Source organism: Oryzias latipes, chromosome 22 (assembly GCF_002234675.1).
Source record: "Oryzias latipes chromosome 22, ASM223467v1".
Lineage (NCBI taxonomy): Eukaryota > Metazoa > Chordata > Actinopteri > Beloniformes > Adrianichthyidae > Oryzias > Oryzias latipes.
This window is the reverse complement of record NC_019880.2, coordinates 11,191,368-11,206,814: the sequence shown is the minus strand read 5'-3', so window position 1 is coordinate 11,206,814 and position 15,447 is coordinate 11,191,368. Positions and strand designations below refer to the sequence as shown.

The window sequence follows — 15,447 nt, the reverse complement described above, 5'->3', positions numbered from 1 at the left end:
GAGACGAATCCACGCTGCCGACCCCGGACTCTGTGAGGACATCAACCAGTGACGCCACGGGCCGTAGTCTCTCTATCTCTGGACCTCCAGAAACTGTGCCTTACCTGACCAGCTACCTCATTAAATCTCCTTTCCTCTTGCCAAGTTACCTGAGCTCTGTGTCTCATTCCGGGTTCCAGCATCTGGGTCTCTGTCGTTCTGTAGCCATGACAGAACGGACTGGCCTTAACCCCGACCCAGCTGACCCGGAAGGGCTCAGATTAGCCGTATCGCAGCAAGGCATTATGCTCGGACGTCAAGCCGATGCTTTATCCCAGATGGCAGCAGCCCAGCAGGACCTTTTTCATCGCCTGGACGGTTTGACACAGACTTTGCATGATTTAACCGGACATTTTTCTCATGTTTCTTCAGTTACTGCTCAAGCCTCGACTAGCTCAGCTCCTTCCACTTCCGGATTACCCTCCGCTCATGAAAACATCCGGCTGCAACCGGAACCATTTTCCGGTGACGTAGAGGCCTGTGGAGGATTCCTCCTCCAGTGCCAGCTGATCTATCAACAAGCTCCCCGTCATTACCAGTCGGATCACAGTAAGATATCTTTAATCGTCAACTCATTACGCAATAAAGCCCTCCAGTGGGCCCAGGCTTACCTCTCCGCCAATCCCATAAGCCATATCACGTATGAACGTTTCCTCAGAGAGTTCCAGTTAATCTTTGACCAACCACGCAAACAAGAAGAAGCTACCCGAAGGTTACTGGCACTCAGGCAACGTAATCGCTCGGTTAGCGATCATGTTGTGGATTTCCGTATCCTGGCGGTCGAGGCAGGCTGGCCCGACTTAGCTTTGAAGGGAATATTCTACCAGTCATTGAATGAACAAATCAAGGATCATCTGTGTTCTCAACCGGAGGCTCAGTCGTTTGAGGAACTGGTTTCTGCGGCACTCCGCTCCGACGTTCGCTTACGAGAGCGTCAAAGAGAGCGAGCGCCGGATTACCAGCGTGCAGCTTCCATGATGTCCTCTGTCCCACACACAGTCCCCGTCACGTCTCCCAACCCCCTCATCTCTTCCAAACCACCGGAGGAGCCCATGCAGATTGGACACTCCAGATTGTCCGAAGAGGAGCGCCGCAGACGGCGCGAGGAGGGCGCCTGTTTCTATTGCGGAGCGAAGGGCCACATTGTCAACACCTGCCCGCTCCGTTTAAACACCCGAGCCCCTCGCTAGAAGACAGGCCGCGGGGGGTAACAAACATCTACCTGGCCGGTAATGATTTTTTATTTATCCCTGTCAAGTTAAGTTTAGACCTCCATGTGCAGGAATTACGAGCCCTGGTCGACTCCGGGGCCGAGCAGAGTCTGATCGACCAGCAGCTGGTTATTAATCTGTCGATCCCCACAGAACCCCTGGAAACACCCATCGAGGCTTCCGGATTGGGTGGTCAACCGTTATCCCGCATCACTCACCGCACCAAACCTGTTCTGCTCATTTCCTCCGGAAACCATCGTGAGTCTATACGTTTCCTCATCACTAAGTCCTCTCATACTCCCATAGTGCTCGGGTTTTCTTGGCTTAAATTGCATAATCCTCAGTTTGACTGGGCCCAGGGGACTATAATCAAATGGAGTCCATACTGTCTCGCTAACTGTCTTCTGTCAGCGCTCCCTTCTGTTCCTTCTCCTAAAACTGAGTGTCTTAGTCAAGTAGATCTCTCTAACATACCTCACTGTTATCATGATTTGAAGGCTGTTTTTTGTAAAACTAAAGCTAGTGCGCTCCCCTCTCACAGACCTTATGATTGTGCCATAAACCTATTACCCGGCGCTCCTTTGCCCAAAGGCCATTTGTTTAACCTGTCCGGACCAGAAAAGGCAGCCATGGAAAACTACGTGCAGGAAGCCCTCTCCCTGGGTCACATTCGACCATCCTCCTCACCCGTGGGAGCTGGGTTTTTCTTTGTTCAGAAAAAAGACAAATCCCTCCGACCCTGTATTGATTATCGAGATCTTAATCAAATCACCATAAAGGACAAATACTCACTGCCATTAATCACCTCCATATTTGACTCGGTCCAGAAGGCTCGCATATTTACCAAGTTAGATCTCCGCAATGCTTACCATTTGGTCCGAGTTAAAGAAGGGGACGAATGGAAAACAGCCTTTAACACTCCGTTAGGGCATTACGAGTACTTAGTAATGCCTTTTGGCCTCACCAACGCCCCGGCAGTTTTTCAAAGGCTCGTCAATGATGTCCTTCGAGATTTCATCAATCGCTTTGTTTTCGTTTATCTTGATGACATTTTGGTTTACTCCCACGATCTGGCCCAACACGAGCATCACGTCCGTCTGGTCTTGGAAAGACTTTTAGAAAATCAGCTTTTTGTTAAGCATGAAAAATGTGAGTTTCACTCTACCTCCGTGCAGTTTCTCGGTTACATCATCGAAGCCGGCTGCATACGCCCAGATCCGTCCAAGATTGAAGCGGTTACCAACTGGGAACCTCCTAGCAGCCGCAAAAAGCTCCAACAATTTCTCGGCTTTGCTAACTTTTACAGACGTTTCATCCGCAACTACAGTAGTATAGCCGCTCCCCTTACACGGCTCACCTCCATAAAACATCCCTTTGTCTGGTCCACCAACGCTCAACAGGCTTTCGACAAATTAAAGCAACTTTTTGTCTCAGCCCCTATCTTAATCCAACCAGACCCCTCACGTCAATTTATTGTTGAGGTGGATGCCTCTGACTCAGGGGTAGGCGCAGTCCTCTCTCAGAAGGAGGAGAGTTCTGGAAAATTGAAACCCTGTGCGTTCTTTTCACGTAAACTGTCCCCCTCTGAGCAGAATTATGATGTTGGAAACCGTGAACTTCTAGCCATCAAACTGGCCCTGGAGGAGTGGCGTCACTGGTTAGAGGGAGCCGAGCAACCATTCATCGTCTGGACGGATCATAAAAACCTGGCTTACCTCCGCTCCGCCAAACGACTCAACTCCAGGCAAGCTCGTTGGTGTCTCTTCTTTGACCGTTTTCAATTCATTATAACCTACAGACCGGGCTCTCGCAACATCAAACCCGACGCCCTCTCCAGGAAATACAGTCAGTCCGAAAACATCCCGTCGTCCATCCTCCCTTCATCCTGCATCATTGGAAGTGTCACTTGGGATATAGAGACCAAGGTTCTTCAAGCCCTTGCGGGTAACTCTGACCATCCACCCGTTCCTAGGGGTACACTGTTTGTACCCACTCATCTCCGCCCTGACGTCATCACCTGGGGTCACACTTCCCGTCTGGCATGCCATGGGGGGGTTCACCGTACCCTCAATTTAATTCGCAGGAGATTTTTTTGGCCTTCTATGGGAAAGGACGTTCGGGAGTACATCTCAGCCTGCACCACCTGCGCCCGGTCTAAGACCTCATCCTCTGCTCCTGCGGGGTTGCTCCATCCTCTCCCTACGCCTAACCGTCCCTGGTCCCACTTGGCTATGGACTTCGTTACCGGGTTACCCCCATCGGCAGGTAACACAGTCATTCTCACTGTCATAGACCGATTTTCCAAGATGGCCCACTTCATTCCACTCCCTAAACTGCCCACTGCCACCGAAACTGCTGATATCATGACCAACCAGGTTTTTCGTCACCACGGCATCCCTGTGGACATTGTGTCTGACCGTGGCCCTCAGTTCATTTCTCAGGTCTGGAAGGCCTTCTGCACAGCCTTGGGGGCCACGGCCAGCCTCACATCCGGTTACCATCCCCAGTCCAACGGCCAAGCGGAGAGAGCGAACCAGGAACTGGAGGCAGCTCTCCGCTGCCTGGCGGCACAGAACCAACGGGACTGGTCCCAACATCTCGTGTGGATTGAGTATGCCCACAATACTCACCCCTCCGCTGCTACTGGGCTCTCTCCCTTTGAGGCCGCGCTCGGGTACTCACCACCTCTGTTTCCGTCTCAGGAACTGGATTTGGCAGTGCCTTCTGTACAACATCACGTCCAGCGTTGCCAACGCATCTGGGCTCAGACTAAGGCTGCTCTCCTCCGCACCAAGGAGAGCAACTGCCGCATCGCCAATCGTCGCAGGGTGGTGGGACCCGAGTACCAACCTGGCCAAAGGGTTTGGCTTTCCACGCGCAATATTCCCATCCAAGCTACCTCCAAGAAACTGGCACCACGATTCATCGGACCCTATGTCATCGAGAAACTTATCAACCCCACCTGCGTCCGACTCCGTCTTCCTAAAGCTCTGAAGGTACACCCATCGTTCCATGTCTCTCAGATCAAGCCAGTTCTGGACAGTCCTCTGTGCCCGCCGTCCGCTTCCCCACCACCCGCCCGGCTCATCGACGGCGCTCCGGCTTATGATGTCAACCGGATTCTGGACATCCGTCGTCGGGGTCGCGGCTTCCAGTTCCTGGTCGACTGGGTGGGCTACGGTCCGGAGGAGCGCTCCTGGATCTCCCGCTCGCTGATTTTGGACCCCTCGCTCATAGAGGACTTCTTCCGTGCCCACCCGGATCGCCGCCCTTGACCGCCTGGAGGCGGTCGTTGAGGGGGGGGTACTGATATGGTGCCTCTGTCGGACTCCTCCCCCTCTCCTCTCCGCTTGGCTCCTGATTCATTCCAGCTGCGACCACTTACCTCATCACCTCATCCGCCTACTTAAGGAGTTCCAGGATCATCAGTCTTCGCCAGTCCGTTGCCCCTGATGGTGCATATTGGCCTTCACCTCTAGTTTACGTTTGCTTCCTAGTTTCTAGCCACCTGTTAATGAATGTTGCTTTACCTGTCTGCAGGAAACCCCAGTCACGAGTGGTCGCCTGAACCTGTTGCACTCTGGAACCTCCTCTGGTCTGCTTCCCCTGACCTCACCACGAGCCTCTGCCGAGCAAACACCCTCAAGAGACGAATCCACGCTGCCGACCCCGGACTCTGTGAGGACATCAACCAGTGACGCCACGGGCCGTAGTCTCTCTATCTCTGGACCTCCAGAAACTGTGCCTTACCTGACCAGCTACCTCATTAAATCTCCTTTCCTCTTGCCAAGTTACCTGAGCTCTGTGTCTCATTCCGGGTTCCAGCATCTGGGTCTCTGTCGTTCTGTAGCCATGACAGTTTGGGCAGATTTCCACAAGTTAGTTTGGCAGAAAATGGCAAAATAACTTTAAAAGAAAATCTTTTTGGGTTCAAAAATAATCATAATCACAATAATAAATGTTAAACACTCAGATAATTATTACATCCTCAGACTCTTAACCTGCATTAATAAATAAAATATAATAATATAATAAAATATGGGGCAGAAATCAATTTCTAAATGTTTAAGCAGATTTCCAGAAGAAATCAGATTCTTTTGCTAGTTTTACTTTTAAAAATAATTTATCTTACTTTGTTCTTTTTTTTTCTTTTTTAATCTTATTTTTTTAATTTTTGTTCCTTTGGCTGCTGTTAAGTGCTCCTAAAAAAGAAGAAATGGTCAAATTAACTTTAAAAGCCTAATTAATTTTCAAACATTTAAACAGATTTAAATAAGAAATCTTGGATGGGATAAACTTTTAACAGTAAAGTCAAATTTGGCGCCTGTTCTTCCTTATTATTATTTTTTTAAATGATATACATTGGTTGCTGTCTATTGCTGTTACCTTAAAGTGAACAAACAAATGACAAATGTTACATTTACATTAAAAACCCCAAAGAAAATTAATTTTTTGCTTATCCAGAGTCGAAAAAGAATAATTTAGTAATTATTTTTTATCCTTTTTGCCACATCCTCTGTCCCTTAGATCTGTTTCACTCCTTCTCACTTTACCTGTGAAATTTCTACCAACCTTGAAATAACACCTATAAAAACAACAAGTCAGAGTGTCAGCGTGTTGTCTGCAGGGCATTCACCTGCCAGACAGTCAAAAAAAAAAAAAGCAGGAGGAGGAAAATTCCTAATCCAAGCCGCTCCAAAGCCGCCGTTGATGGATCTTTCATTCAAAGGAAGTTCTGGAGTTCAGGAGGTTCCTCAACCTTCCTCGGAACGAGCACAGAAGTTTATTATTTACCAATAATTCCAGCAGCTGCAGCGAGGCAGTCAATCTATATGAGAAAATATCGGAAAATGATGCAGTGTGTGTTTACTCTGATTTGGTTTGCAGGGGGAATCCAATAAAGATGATAAAGAAGCTTCATCTCTGCACCTCGCAGGGCCGGGCTGGGTGGCGGAGCGTCTCGGTGGAGCGAAGGGAGACGGAGCACGGAGAGATGGGAAGTGATTACTGTCGTTAAGTCGACAGGAAAGGTTGCATCTCCTTGACGTTTAGTAATGACGGCAGCAGCTGGGAACAATAAAACCCCGGCAGTGCACAATTATTGGCGTGCCTCACTTGCACTGGATAAAAGTAATAATGCATATTATCCCCACATCCCCCTTTAAGGTTTGCACCAGTGAGAGGAAAGAGGCAGCAAATCTTATTTGCTGCACAGGAAGCTGAGTAGGCTGACGGTTATGATTACTGGAGGAGGACTTCCTGCAGAGCTGTGTGATTTGACCAGTCTCACTATCTCTCACACAATATCAGTTCATCTGTTTTTTTTCCCTCCTTTATTTCATTTCTTGTGATTTGTGCCACTGAGACAAAGAGGCGAGATTACAAATTTGAAACGATGCCCAGAAAGTTTGACAGCATCTTGGATTGAAGAGCGACAGAAACCCACGTTAATAGGATTTTTAGGGACTTATGAACGCCAAAATGACTTTATATTGTGTAAATTGGTAAAACGCTGTTTTTACAAGGCACTGCAATTTACACTTTGAAAAAATCCTCAGTTTAGATTTCTTTAAATGCCGTGTCACACAGCCATTTTGCCATTTTGGACATATGGCACGGAATGAAAATTGGTCATACGTGAATATACGTGAAAAAAGTGAGAAAAGTTGTGGTTTCTACTTGAAATTCTCACCGATATATCACGAATTAACCACGTAAAAAACTATGGAAGAAGTACGAATGACCCAACCAAACGACAGGTAAATCAACCTTAAAAGTCAAATCTGGTCCAAAATGGACTGAAATTTCAAATGAGTTGCGCAATAGCATAATTTTAACATATGTGCGCCGTATACGTGACTTAAAGGTTGTCCATCGGCGGTACATGCATGGAAAGTCCGTTAGACATACGTGGATTGTTCGTGGAAAGCTATAAATTTACATATGCATCTCGCGAAAATCAAAGATTTACGTAATATTTCCGCATAAACTGCGTAAAATACACGTAAATTGCGTCATTTTCAACCGGCCCAAAATTTTGAATAGCTCAAAACCGAATTGACGTAGCAAAATGTACGTAGAGGCTGTGTGACCTGGCCTTGAAAAACCTGTTTCGCTAAGACCCATCACTGACACTGGGCTATCCCGCCCCCTTTCCCCTCCCCGTTGCTGAGAGCTCTCTGTTTACACTCTCCACTGCTAGCTTGCAGCCTCTCACACCCCCAACAAAAAACAATGAAATTCTTTAGAAATGTCCTCAATCATTAGAAAAATGCAGAAGAACCCCTTTTTTATTGGATGTGAGTAGTCTTAAAGTTACATGACGTCCAATAAATGATTACAAGACATCTTTGTAATATTCTTAGTTAAATATAGTTTTTTATTGAAATTGGTGATTATTTCTAAAGCAAACTTGCTACATCAGAACTTAGCTGAATTTATTGTATTTATCTAAGATAAACTCTCAAGAGTTTTATTTTGAAAATAAGAATTTGCTCCGACACTTTACCTTGAAGATATATCTGCTGCTGACCGTAGTGCTTTCGTTTAGTTTATTTACTTAAAATCAAAACATAATTCTGGAACAAAAAGCAATAAGTACATTGCATGAAGTGCATTTTCTCTATATGTATAAAGATTACAAATCAGCGATCTGGGAGGATTATATCATTTATATTAGTATTTTCTGGAATTGATGGCAACTATCTGAGTATTTGGACACTCATATAACCTTATTCTTTTTTTTTTCCATAAAATATATATATTTTAATCATTTTTATACATAAAACTATTTCAATTGATTCTGCAACAAAACCTAAAGTTGATCAACAACTTGTTCATCCTTTAAAATGATGTCTCACAAACGTCTCTGGAGGCCTATGAATGTTGTTTTAAAGTTGCTTCTTTGAAAGATTTTCTTTTTTTCTAAAAAAGGAAATAAGTCTGTCTTCACCTCTTGCCTGGGTTTCCTGTTGCTCTGTCGAAAAAAAAAAAACCCATAGAGGAGTGGAGTTGTTCTCAGAAGCTTTATTTCACCGGATGCTAACGTCTGGATACACTGTGTGCTGCGATAGAGTCTTCCGGAAAGCTTTTACCTTTTTTGGAACGGCTTTAAAGGAAAACGATCGAAACCCGGCTCTTTCATCTCCTCCGGCCTCGCTGCTCTCTGCTCCTCCGCAGGTGGTTTCCCCTCCGGTTCTCACACTCTTTTCTCTCGCGCATATTTGTTGCCCACACCGTCTTCACCCTCACCTCAGGAAAAACACTCCGACACGGCTGTCCTCAAATAGTTTTCCACTGTAGCTCAAAATAGAACCCAGTCTGTTCTTTCACCACCCGTCCTTTACTCAGTCATTTCTTGAAGCCAGAAGTAGGCAGATGTTCACACCGAAAGCTGAAGATGATGAGGATGCAGATGACGGAAGGTGCTTTTGGACTGGTACAGTCCAGCAAAGCAGGGAAACACCGTATGGAACCAACCTCTGAACTCCAACAAGGGATTCAATGCCGGAGATTCATCAAGGACACAAAGAAACTGACAACTTTTACAGTGACTGAAGGAAATGTTGGCATTTGTGATGATTAAGAACTCAAATTCTGGTGGGATGATCAGTCCTGAAGCAGAAGCTACAAAAAAAAAAAAAGATTACCCAAATCTAGATCCTTACATTTAGTGTCTTTTAGCACAAAGTTCAAACTCCAAAAAGTTGGTGAAGAACTAACACAACTCACTAAGCAGGAAACATCAAACCAAATAAAGATTACACACATCTCGTCAAGTGGGGGCGGTGATACCCAGAACAAACCAGTAAGAAGACCTGATGTATCAAAACAAACTAAATGGTAAGATGGTGTACACCTATTTAGTGCTTTTTTATCTTGATTGACACTTTACCGCCGAAGCTTTAGCTCCAGTGTTGACATTCTTTAAGTCTCCGTTAAAGAATGTGCTATACGCAGATTCCTGAACACGCGTTTAGCCCACAATGTTCACACCGGATACTAGGTACTCGATTCTCGTGCATGTCCGCCACCTACAGTTCGAAGAGTCTTGTCAAAGCGGTGCAAAAGCTCTATTCCAATTTATGAAAGACTTGGTACTGCATAATATCGGTCGGACACAAGTCATGATTATTAAATTCTTCTTCATTCAAGTGGCTGGCACTACTAGGAATTCAAAGCCTCAATTCGTCACTACCAAATCTGAATCCCTGATTGGTCAAAACTTAGCCTCGTCCAATGGCCGTGTGTTTTATAAATAGACCCTGAAAACTGTCATACAAACATGCGTAGCGACACGTGAATGCAAGAGTGTTGAAAACGGAAGTCTGAAATGCTCATTTACGCGTTTACATAGACTTCTCATGACAAGAGGTGGCTTGAACTCAGCGTGAATGTGGCTTGACTTATTAACCGATTTTGCAATTAATGTAATTTCAGCCGATTCTGAAACGCTGAAATGTTTGTGCAATCAACGTAAATCAATCACGGAAAAAAGCGCCTTTGCATCATTGATCAGCACTTTACTCCTAAGCTTGACACACCGAACACGATTTGCATTGCAGGATGTCTAGTTTCAATATTAGGTCAGCGTACAGAAGCTTGATGTGTTTAGATGCACATATATATGTAAAAACACTTTCTTTTTCAAATCTCTTGGTTCCTGTCATCACAGCTGTTGACTGAACTCAACAAAATCACATGTGTTGGGTTGTCTCTAATAACTGGATGCTGCCTCTTGTGGCTGCAGTTCCTTGACCTGGACCAAGGATGAGCAACTCCTGCACGTTTTCTAAAATACCCTGCTCTGGCATGTTCTATTTGGCTGGACACAACAGAACCAGGTATCGCTGGTATCATCAGGTATCATGGGTTTGGATCTCTGGAAACAATGCAGACAGACGGACCCAGAGGCCCAGAGTTGCGTATCCCTGGCCCTCTTAAGCTTTTGCTTCTCCTGCCCATTCTAGTGCTCCATGGGGCATCTGGTATTAGTCCTTTTGAAGGGAGGTACTGTATAGTTTTCAGTTTTGAGTTTTGGTGCCATCCCCTGCGATGTAATTGATCAATGCCTCTTAGCAGGACCTTTTTTTTTTACTTTTTTGTGACCAATGTTTTTCTTTAATGTTTGATTTTCTGTGACTTTTTATCTATATCCTTTCATCTCTTTGTCGTTTAAGTTTCATGTCTGGGCCACCCAACTACATTTTCTGACAGGTTCATGAAAAACAAAAAGTTTGTGATCCATTGAGTTAGAGTTAATGTGTGATTACCTGCTGATGAAGCCCATCACAGTGGCTGAACGCCACCGTCAGTATTCATGCCCAGGATGAAATGAGCTGCTCAAAAATCTCTTGGATTTTCATCGCTCTGCCGCCGACCCACCGATCATTTCAGGTCAGTGCTTCTTCTTGCTGATCATGCGGCAAATATCGAAGAAACCCTCTGCGCCGTTTCTTGTTTGCCTCACCCTTCTCCTCCCAAAGTTTTCCTCCCTCTGGCTGGACGGCTGCAGGTTTCCAAACAAACTCGCCGAAACATGTTGTCTGTGAGTCCGTCCGTCCAGCCCTCCCGCTGGGCAACAAAGCTGCCATCCACAATGTAAGCAGGTGGCGCTGGCATCCCAGGGAGAATGGGCAGAGCGTGTGGGCGTCATACAAGCAACGCCAATCCAAAATTCCCAGCTGACCTCCAATACCAAAGCGACGCTGGCGTTCGCCAATCCTCGGCAAACGCTGGTTCTGTTTTAATGTGTATTGTTTCTTGTTAACATTTTCAGCTTTAAAGCAAAAAAGAAATTGCTTTACTCCTGGGTTTTTGCCTGCCTGTGTGTCTCTCGCAGGGTCTTTCTCTGCGTGTTTGCTTTGTGGGGGTGCTGTTCAGCTGAGTGGGACCGGCAGCAGGCCCCAGGCCAGCCGCCTTCGGTTGGACGTTAATGAACGGAACAGGAGTGGGCACATCTGATGAGGCTGGCCGCGCTGTCAAACGATTTTCATCTGGTGTGTGTGCGTGTGCGTTGCTGTTTGTGTCTGACAACAGGTGCAGACCGGATCTCAATGCACTGACAAAATACAGACTCTGCTGTGCCAACACAGGTGATTTCCTCACACAAACACGCCGTCCACACGCTCCTCGTACTCTGTTCTTCCTTCGGAAGAATTCCTTAAAGTCCCACTTCAATAGAAATTGTGTTTTGGATGTTTTAACATGTTTTTGTTGCATTTTCTTATGATGGAGGGCATATTTAAAGAAAATAAACCTTAAAATTATGTTTGTGAGTATTTTTTCAATTCAAATTGTTGTGAATCAGGAGAAGACTAAAAAACACAGTTTGAAAGAACCTGTGGTTACATAAAAACTACAAAACCACAAACATCCTGCTACGGTCCATTCCCGATCCACTTATAGACAAATAGATCCATTAACGCCGCAATTTTCCTCATCCGAGCTGGTATCTGGCTAAAAAAACTGGAGGGCTGGATAGCTCCAATATTGCAGGCCTTTTTTGTTGCAGTGCTAATGTTAGCTTTGAATTCTTAGGAATTGTAAGCCAAAAGGAGAGAGTGTAAAAAAAAAAGGATGATGGGAAATGAGGGCAGGCTTACTCTGCCCAAACATTGCTACTCACAACTTTAGCTACATTTACACTGGCCGATGTACGCTAGTTTTTAAGTCTGTTCTCGGGCTGCACGTTCAAACCAGAAGTTCATTGAACATATGGAGAACTTTCAACTGCTTGAATGCCAAACAGCTTAACTTGACCAATCAGGGAGTCCGATTTGGTAGCTGCGTTTGGATAGTGTCCTTTTCAAAACACGGAAGTGCTGACTGTTTTAAACACGATCATGGAAGAGAAATTATTGATCGCGGTTTGTGCTGGGCCGGAATTATAGGACATCAGGTCTTTCATATCGGAATAGAGCTGTGAAAGAACCGCATCGACCTTTTGCACCAAGCTTCCTCTAGCTGTAGGTGGCGGACATGTGCTAGTAAATGATAGAAAATCAAAAGAAGAAGCCCCGCCCTGTCGCTCTTTGCTTGTCTGGTGTGAACACCGTGGGCTAAATGCACGTTCATGAAAGCCGATACAGCACGTTTTTTGAACATGCAACACATGTGAACGTAGTATCTTTAAAAAACGATTTAGTTAGAAGACCACTGGAAACACTTTGAAAATACTTCAAAATGATCAGATTGGGACTTTAGAGAATGCGCTGAATGACAGTTTGATTGCTCATGTCGTCATGGGGGGTTGAAGGAGACGTCTGTTAAGTTGAGAAAACGCGACCAGTTTGATAGGAAACAGGGAAGCGCTACCTGCACCCTCATGACTGACAGCTTCCTGCTCCCGTTTAAATGCGAACAAGCCTGCAGCGAGGTAAGAACAACGGCAAAAGGAGCCTATCTGGGGCTCCCCTCGGCCACCTGGATCCTGGAACAAAAGCCAACTCTTCCTTTATGCCACAGGCAGACAGCGTTCAAACAACGCGGCCGAGCATCCAAATGTCACGCCGCATTGTGCGCGGACAGAAGCTAACGAGATCGGGAGACGCGAACACGGTTCTCAGTGGAGGGGGAAGCAATTTTCACCCGCTTCCAAAAATAACAAAGAACAAAGGCGAATAAATGAGTGAGTTTCTGAGCACAAGCTAGTGGGCATTGGCAGCAGCGGCCAGGCGGGAGGGAGGAGAGAGGCGGCGAGAGCGAGAGAGCTCTGCACATCTGTCCACACAGCACGGGGTGGGTTCCAGCGACACCCACAGAAACAGGCTTAACCTTCTCTTCCCCCCACCACCTGTTCATTACTATGGGCCCCCCCACCGAGCCGCCGCCACTCTGCTCTTCTCCGCTCACCCGCACTCCCTTGTTCTCGTCCTCTCTGTGTCTGCGGCTGCTCATCCCGCGTTTTTCTTTGTTATCCTGCCATTCTTTTCCACAACATCCCTCCCTCTGTGCGTTGTTTTTTCATTTTTATTTCTCTGCAGTGCCGCGTCATTTCAACTCGTGTCCGACCAATAACAGTTTGTATTTTTTCGTCTCAACTTGTGCAGTAGAAATAGAGGAAAACCCAACAATCTTTTGATAAATCGTCTGAGAAAGTGCATCAATCTACAGACATCTTTAAAGCCCCCCCCTCCCCCCACCTCCCTCCACACACACATTCCTCCCCCTCCGATGGCGCTCGTTTGCTTTCAGACTCATTTTTCTTCACGTTGTTGATAATTTTTTGCTATCTTGCCCATGGCATCATTCATAGTTGGCCCATTTAAATCCCCTTAGAAATCCTGTTTGGAGAAAGGAAGTGACAAGATTGAGCTTATTGAGGTGTGCCAGAGCGTCATAAAAACACAACATGGGACTAGGAGCGCCTTAAAAACCCAACTCTTCTTCTGTTTTACTTTGTTATCATAAAAAAGGAGCTCTTTTCCTTATTTTATCATGTATTTGGCACATAAGGAGTGGGGAATTGCTTGACTTTATTCAAAGTTTTTCAAATAAAGCTACATTTTTGTTGGCATGTCAAAAACTCCAAAGAAAATGACAAAAAGTGCATTGTTGCTCTAACCTGGGGGGATCCCCCATCTGCATGGGATGGCGGGGGGGTGGGGTGGCTTCACTCATGTTTTTACAGGTTAATAGATTATTGTTGTTTTAGCAAAATCTTATACAGTTTTTTTTGTTAAAGTTTTTCCTGCTCTTTTGAGTTCGATTATTAAATATTACGTTTCAAATACTTTCTAAGTTTTAAATTTGCTCTGTAGTAGTTACCGTGACAACACATCACATATCAAGTAGTCCGCTTCTTCTGATTTTATATATGTACGTTTAAATATATGATACGGTTAATGGCTGACAAAGTCCGTCCAACGCAAAGCGGAGGACGGTTGCTTCCGCGAAGTGCATTAAAAAGTAATAACGAACACTTCGAAGGCCATTAACCCGCTTATACCATGGTCACTTACAAAAGCAATACATATTAACCAGTTTCTAGTCCTTAATCCTTGTTTTTTTTCCGAATTTAGATCGCTTTTCTCACAAAAAGCGGACTATTTATTACGTGATGCGGCGATGCACATTACGTAATAAATAGTCCGCGTTGCGTCGCACCACAGCTGCAGTCAAGATTCGGCGATATATATATGCTGATCTTTCCGATGGGTTCATTAAAGCATCAGTTCACCTCTTAGCGCTTGTTTTTGTCCAAGCGATAAAGCAAAAGGTTGTTTTGAAGAAGCCGGCGAAGTGATACAAAACATTTAAGCTGGGTGACTGGAACTTCTTTTTTCACCATGCGGTTATCAGGTTTTAATGCACACCCAGCAGCCAATCAGGATCGAGTATTCACCCGGACCATGGTATAAAGGTGGAATAATGCCCTTCGAGGTGTTCATTATCAGAAATTAATGGACAGTGCGAAGTGGAGCTAACGTCCCACCTCGTCAGGCATTATCCCTTACATGAAAACACCCAGAATGCATCAGTTATTTTGTTTTTGCCCATGTTTGATAAATATGATAAATAACTGATACTTATGGTTATCATTTTCTTTCCTTTTATTTCTCCCTTTAAAACTGGAATTTGCAAGTCCTAACTCGTTGACTTGCGTTCTGCTCTTTTGGATTCTCCAGAACTCCATCGACTCTTTTTTATTTTTTTTGGGGGGCTCTTTAATTGCTTTTGCGGCGCTCCTGATGACGATAAGGAGACCCACTCGTGACAACATCTCAATTTCTCTGCCCAACTCAACGCTCCCAGTTTCAATTATCTCCAGCGCTTTGCTCGACGCCCTCACAAATAAATTTCATTTCCTTTAAGCCTGCTGGTTTCAGTATCTGATGCAGTCTCACTCAGTTATCCATGCAAGGCATTATCAGAGAAACAGGCCCTTACTGCTCACTGAGAGGGAAAGGCTGCCAGCTTCTTATTACATACAGAATATCAGGCAGCATACTTAAATTCACTGTGGCTGAAGGAAGGGAGCCTTTGCTGGTCTGTAAACAATGAAACAAAGCTGTTTGTTCACATTTCTGTAGCGTAATTTTCATTGCATTAACATTTTTCACATTACTGGCAGCATACCAAAGTTTGATGTCATGTCAGAAACAAGGGACTCTTGTTGTGTTGCTTTCCTGAAGGGAAAAGACCTCAACTTAATGACATCAAGGGCTTTTGTAGGTTTTTACCGCCTACACCGGAC

At 45.3% G+C, this 15,447-nt stretch overlaps 1 protein-coding gene across 1 annotated transcript; it reads left to right on the top strand.

Annotated features, from left to right (window-relative positions):
- Positions 1–317: 317 nt before the first annotated feature.
- On the top strand, positions 318–5,040 carry LOC110014351. Its single transcript, XM_023951944.1, has 3 exons — positions 318–357; positions 927–1,508; positions 4,791–5,040. Exons 1-3 carry the CDS (start codon positions 318–320, stop codon positions 4,946–4,948), a joined length of 780 nt encoding a protein of 259 aa, XP_023807712.1. The 3' UTR covers positions 4,949–5,040.
- Positions 5,041–15,447: the final 10,407 nt, after the last annotated feature.

Excerpts from the sequence above, each read along its gene's own strand:
- LOC110014351 (XM_023951944.1), top strand. The coding sequence starts at position 318 with ATGGCAGCAGCCCAGCAGGACCTTTTTCATCGCCTGGACG. Across the intron at positions 358-926 it reads CCTTTTTCATCGCCTGGACG|GAACTGGTTTCTGCGGCACT; the intron begins GTTTGACACAGA and ends CAGTCGTTTGAG. Across the intron at positions 1,509-4,790 it reads CATTTCCTCCGGAAACCATC|GAAACCCCAGTCACGAGTGG; the intron begins GTGAGTCTATAC and ends ACCTGTCTGCAG.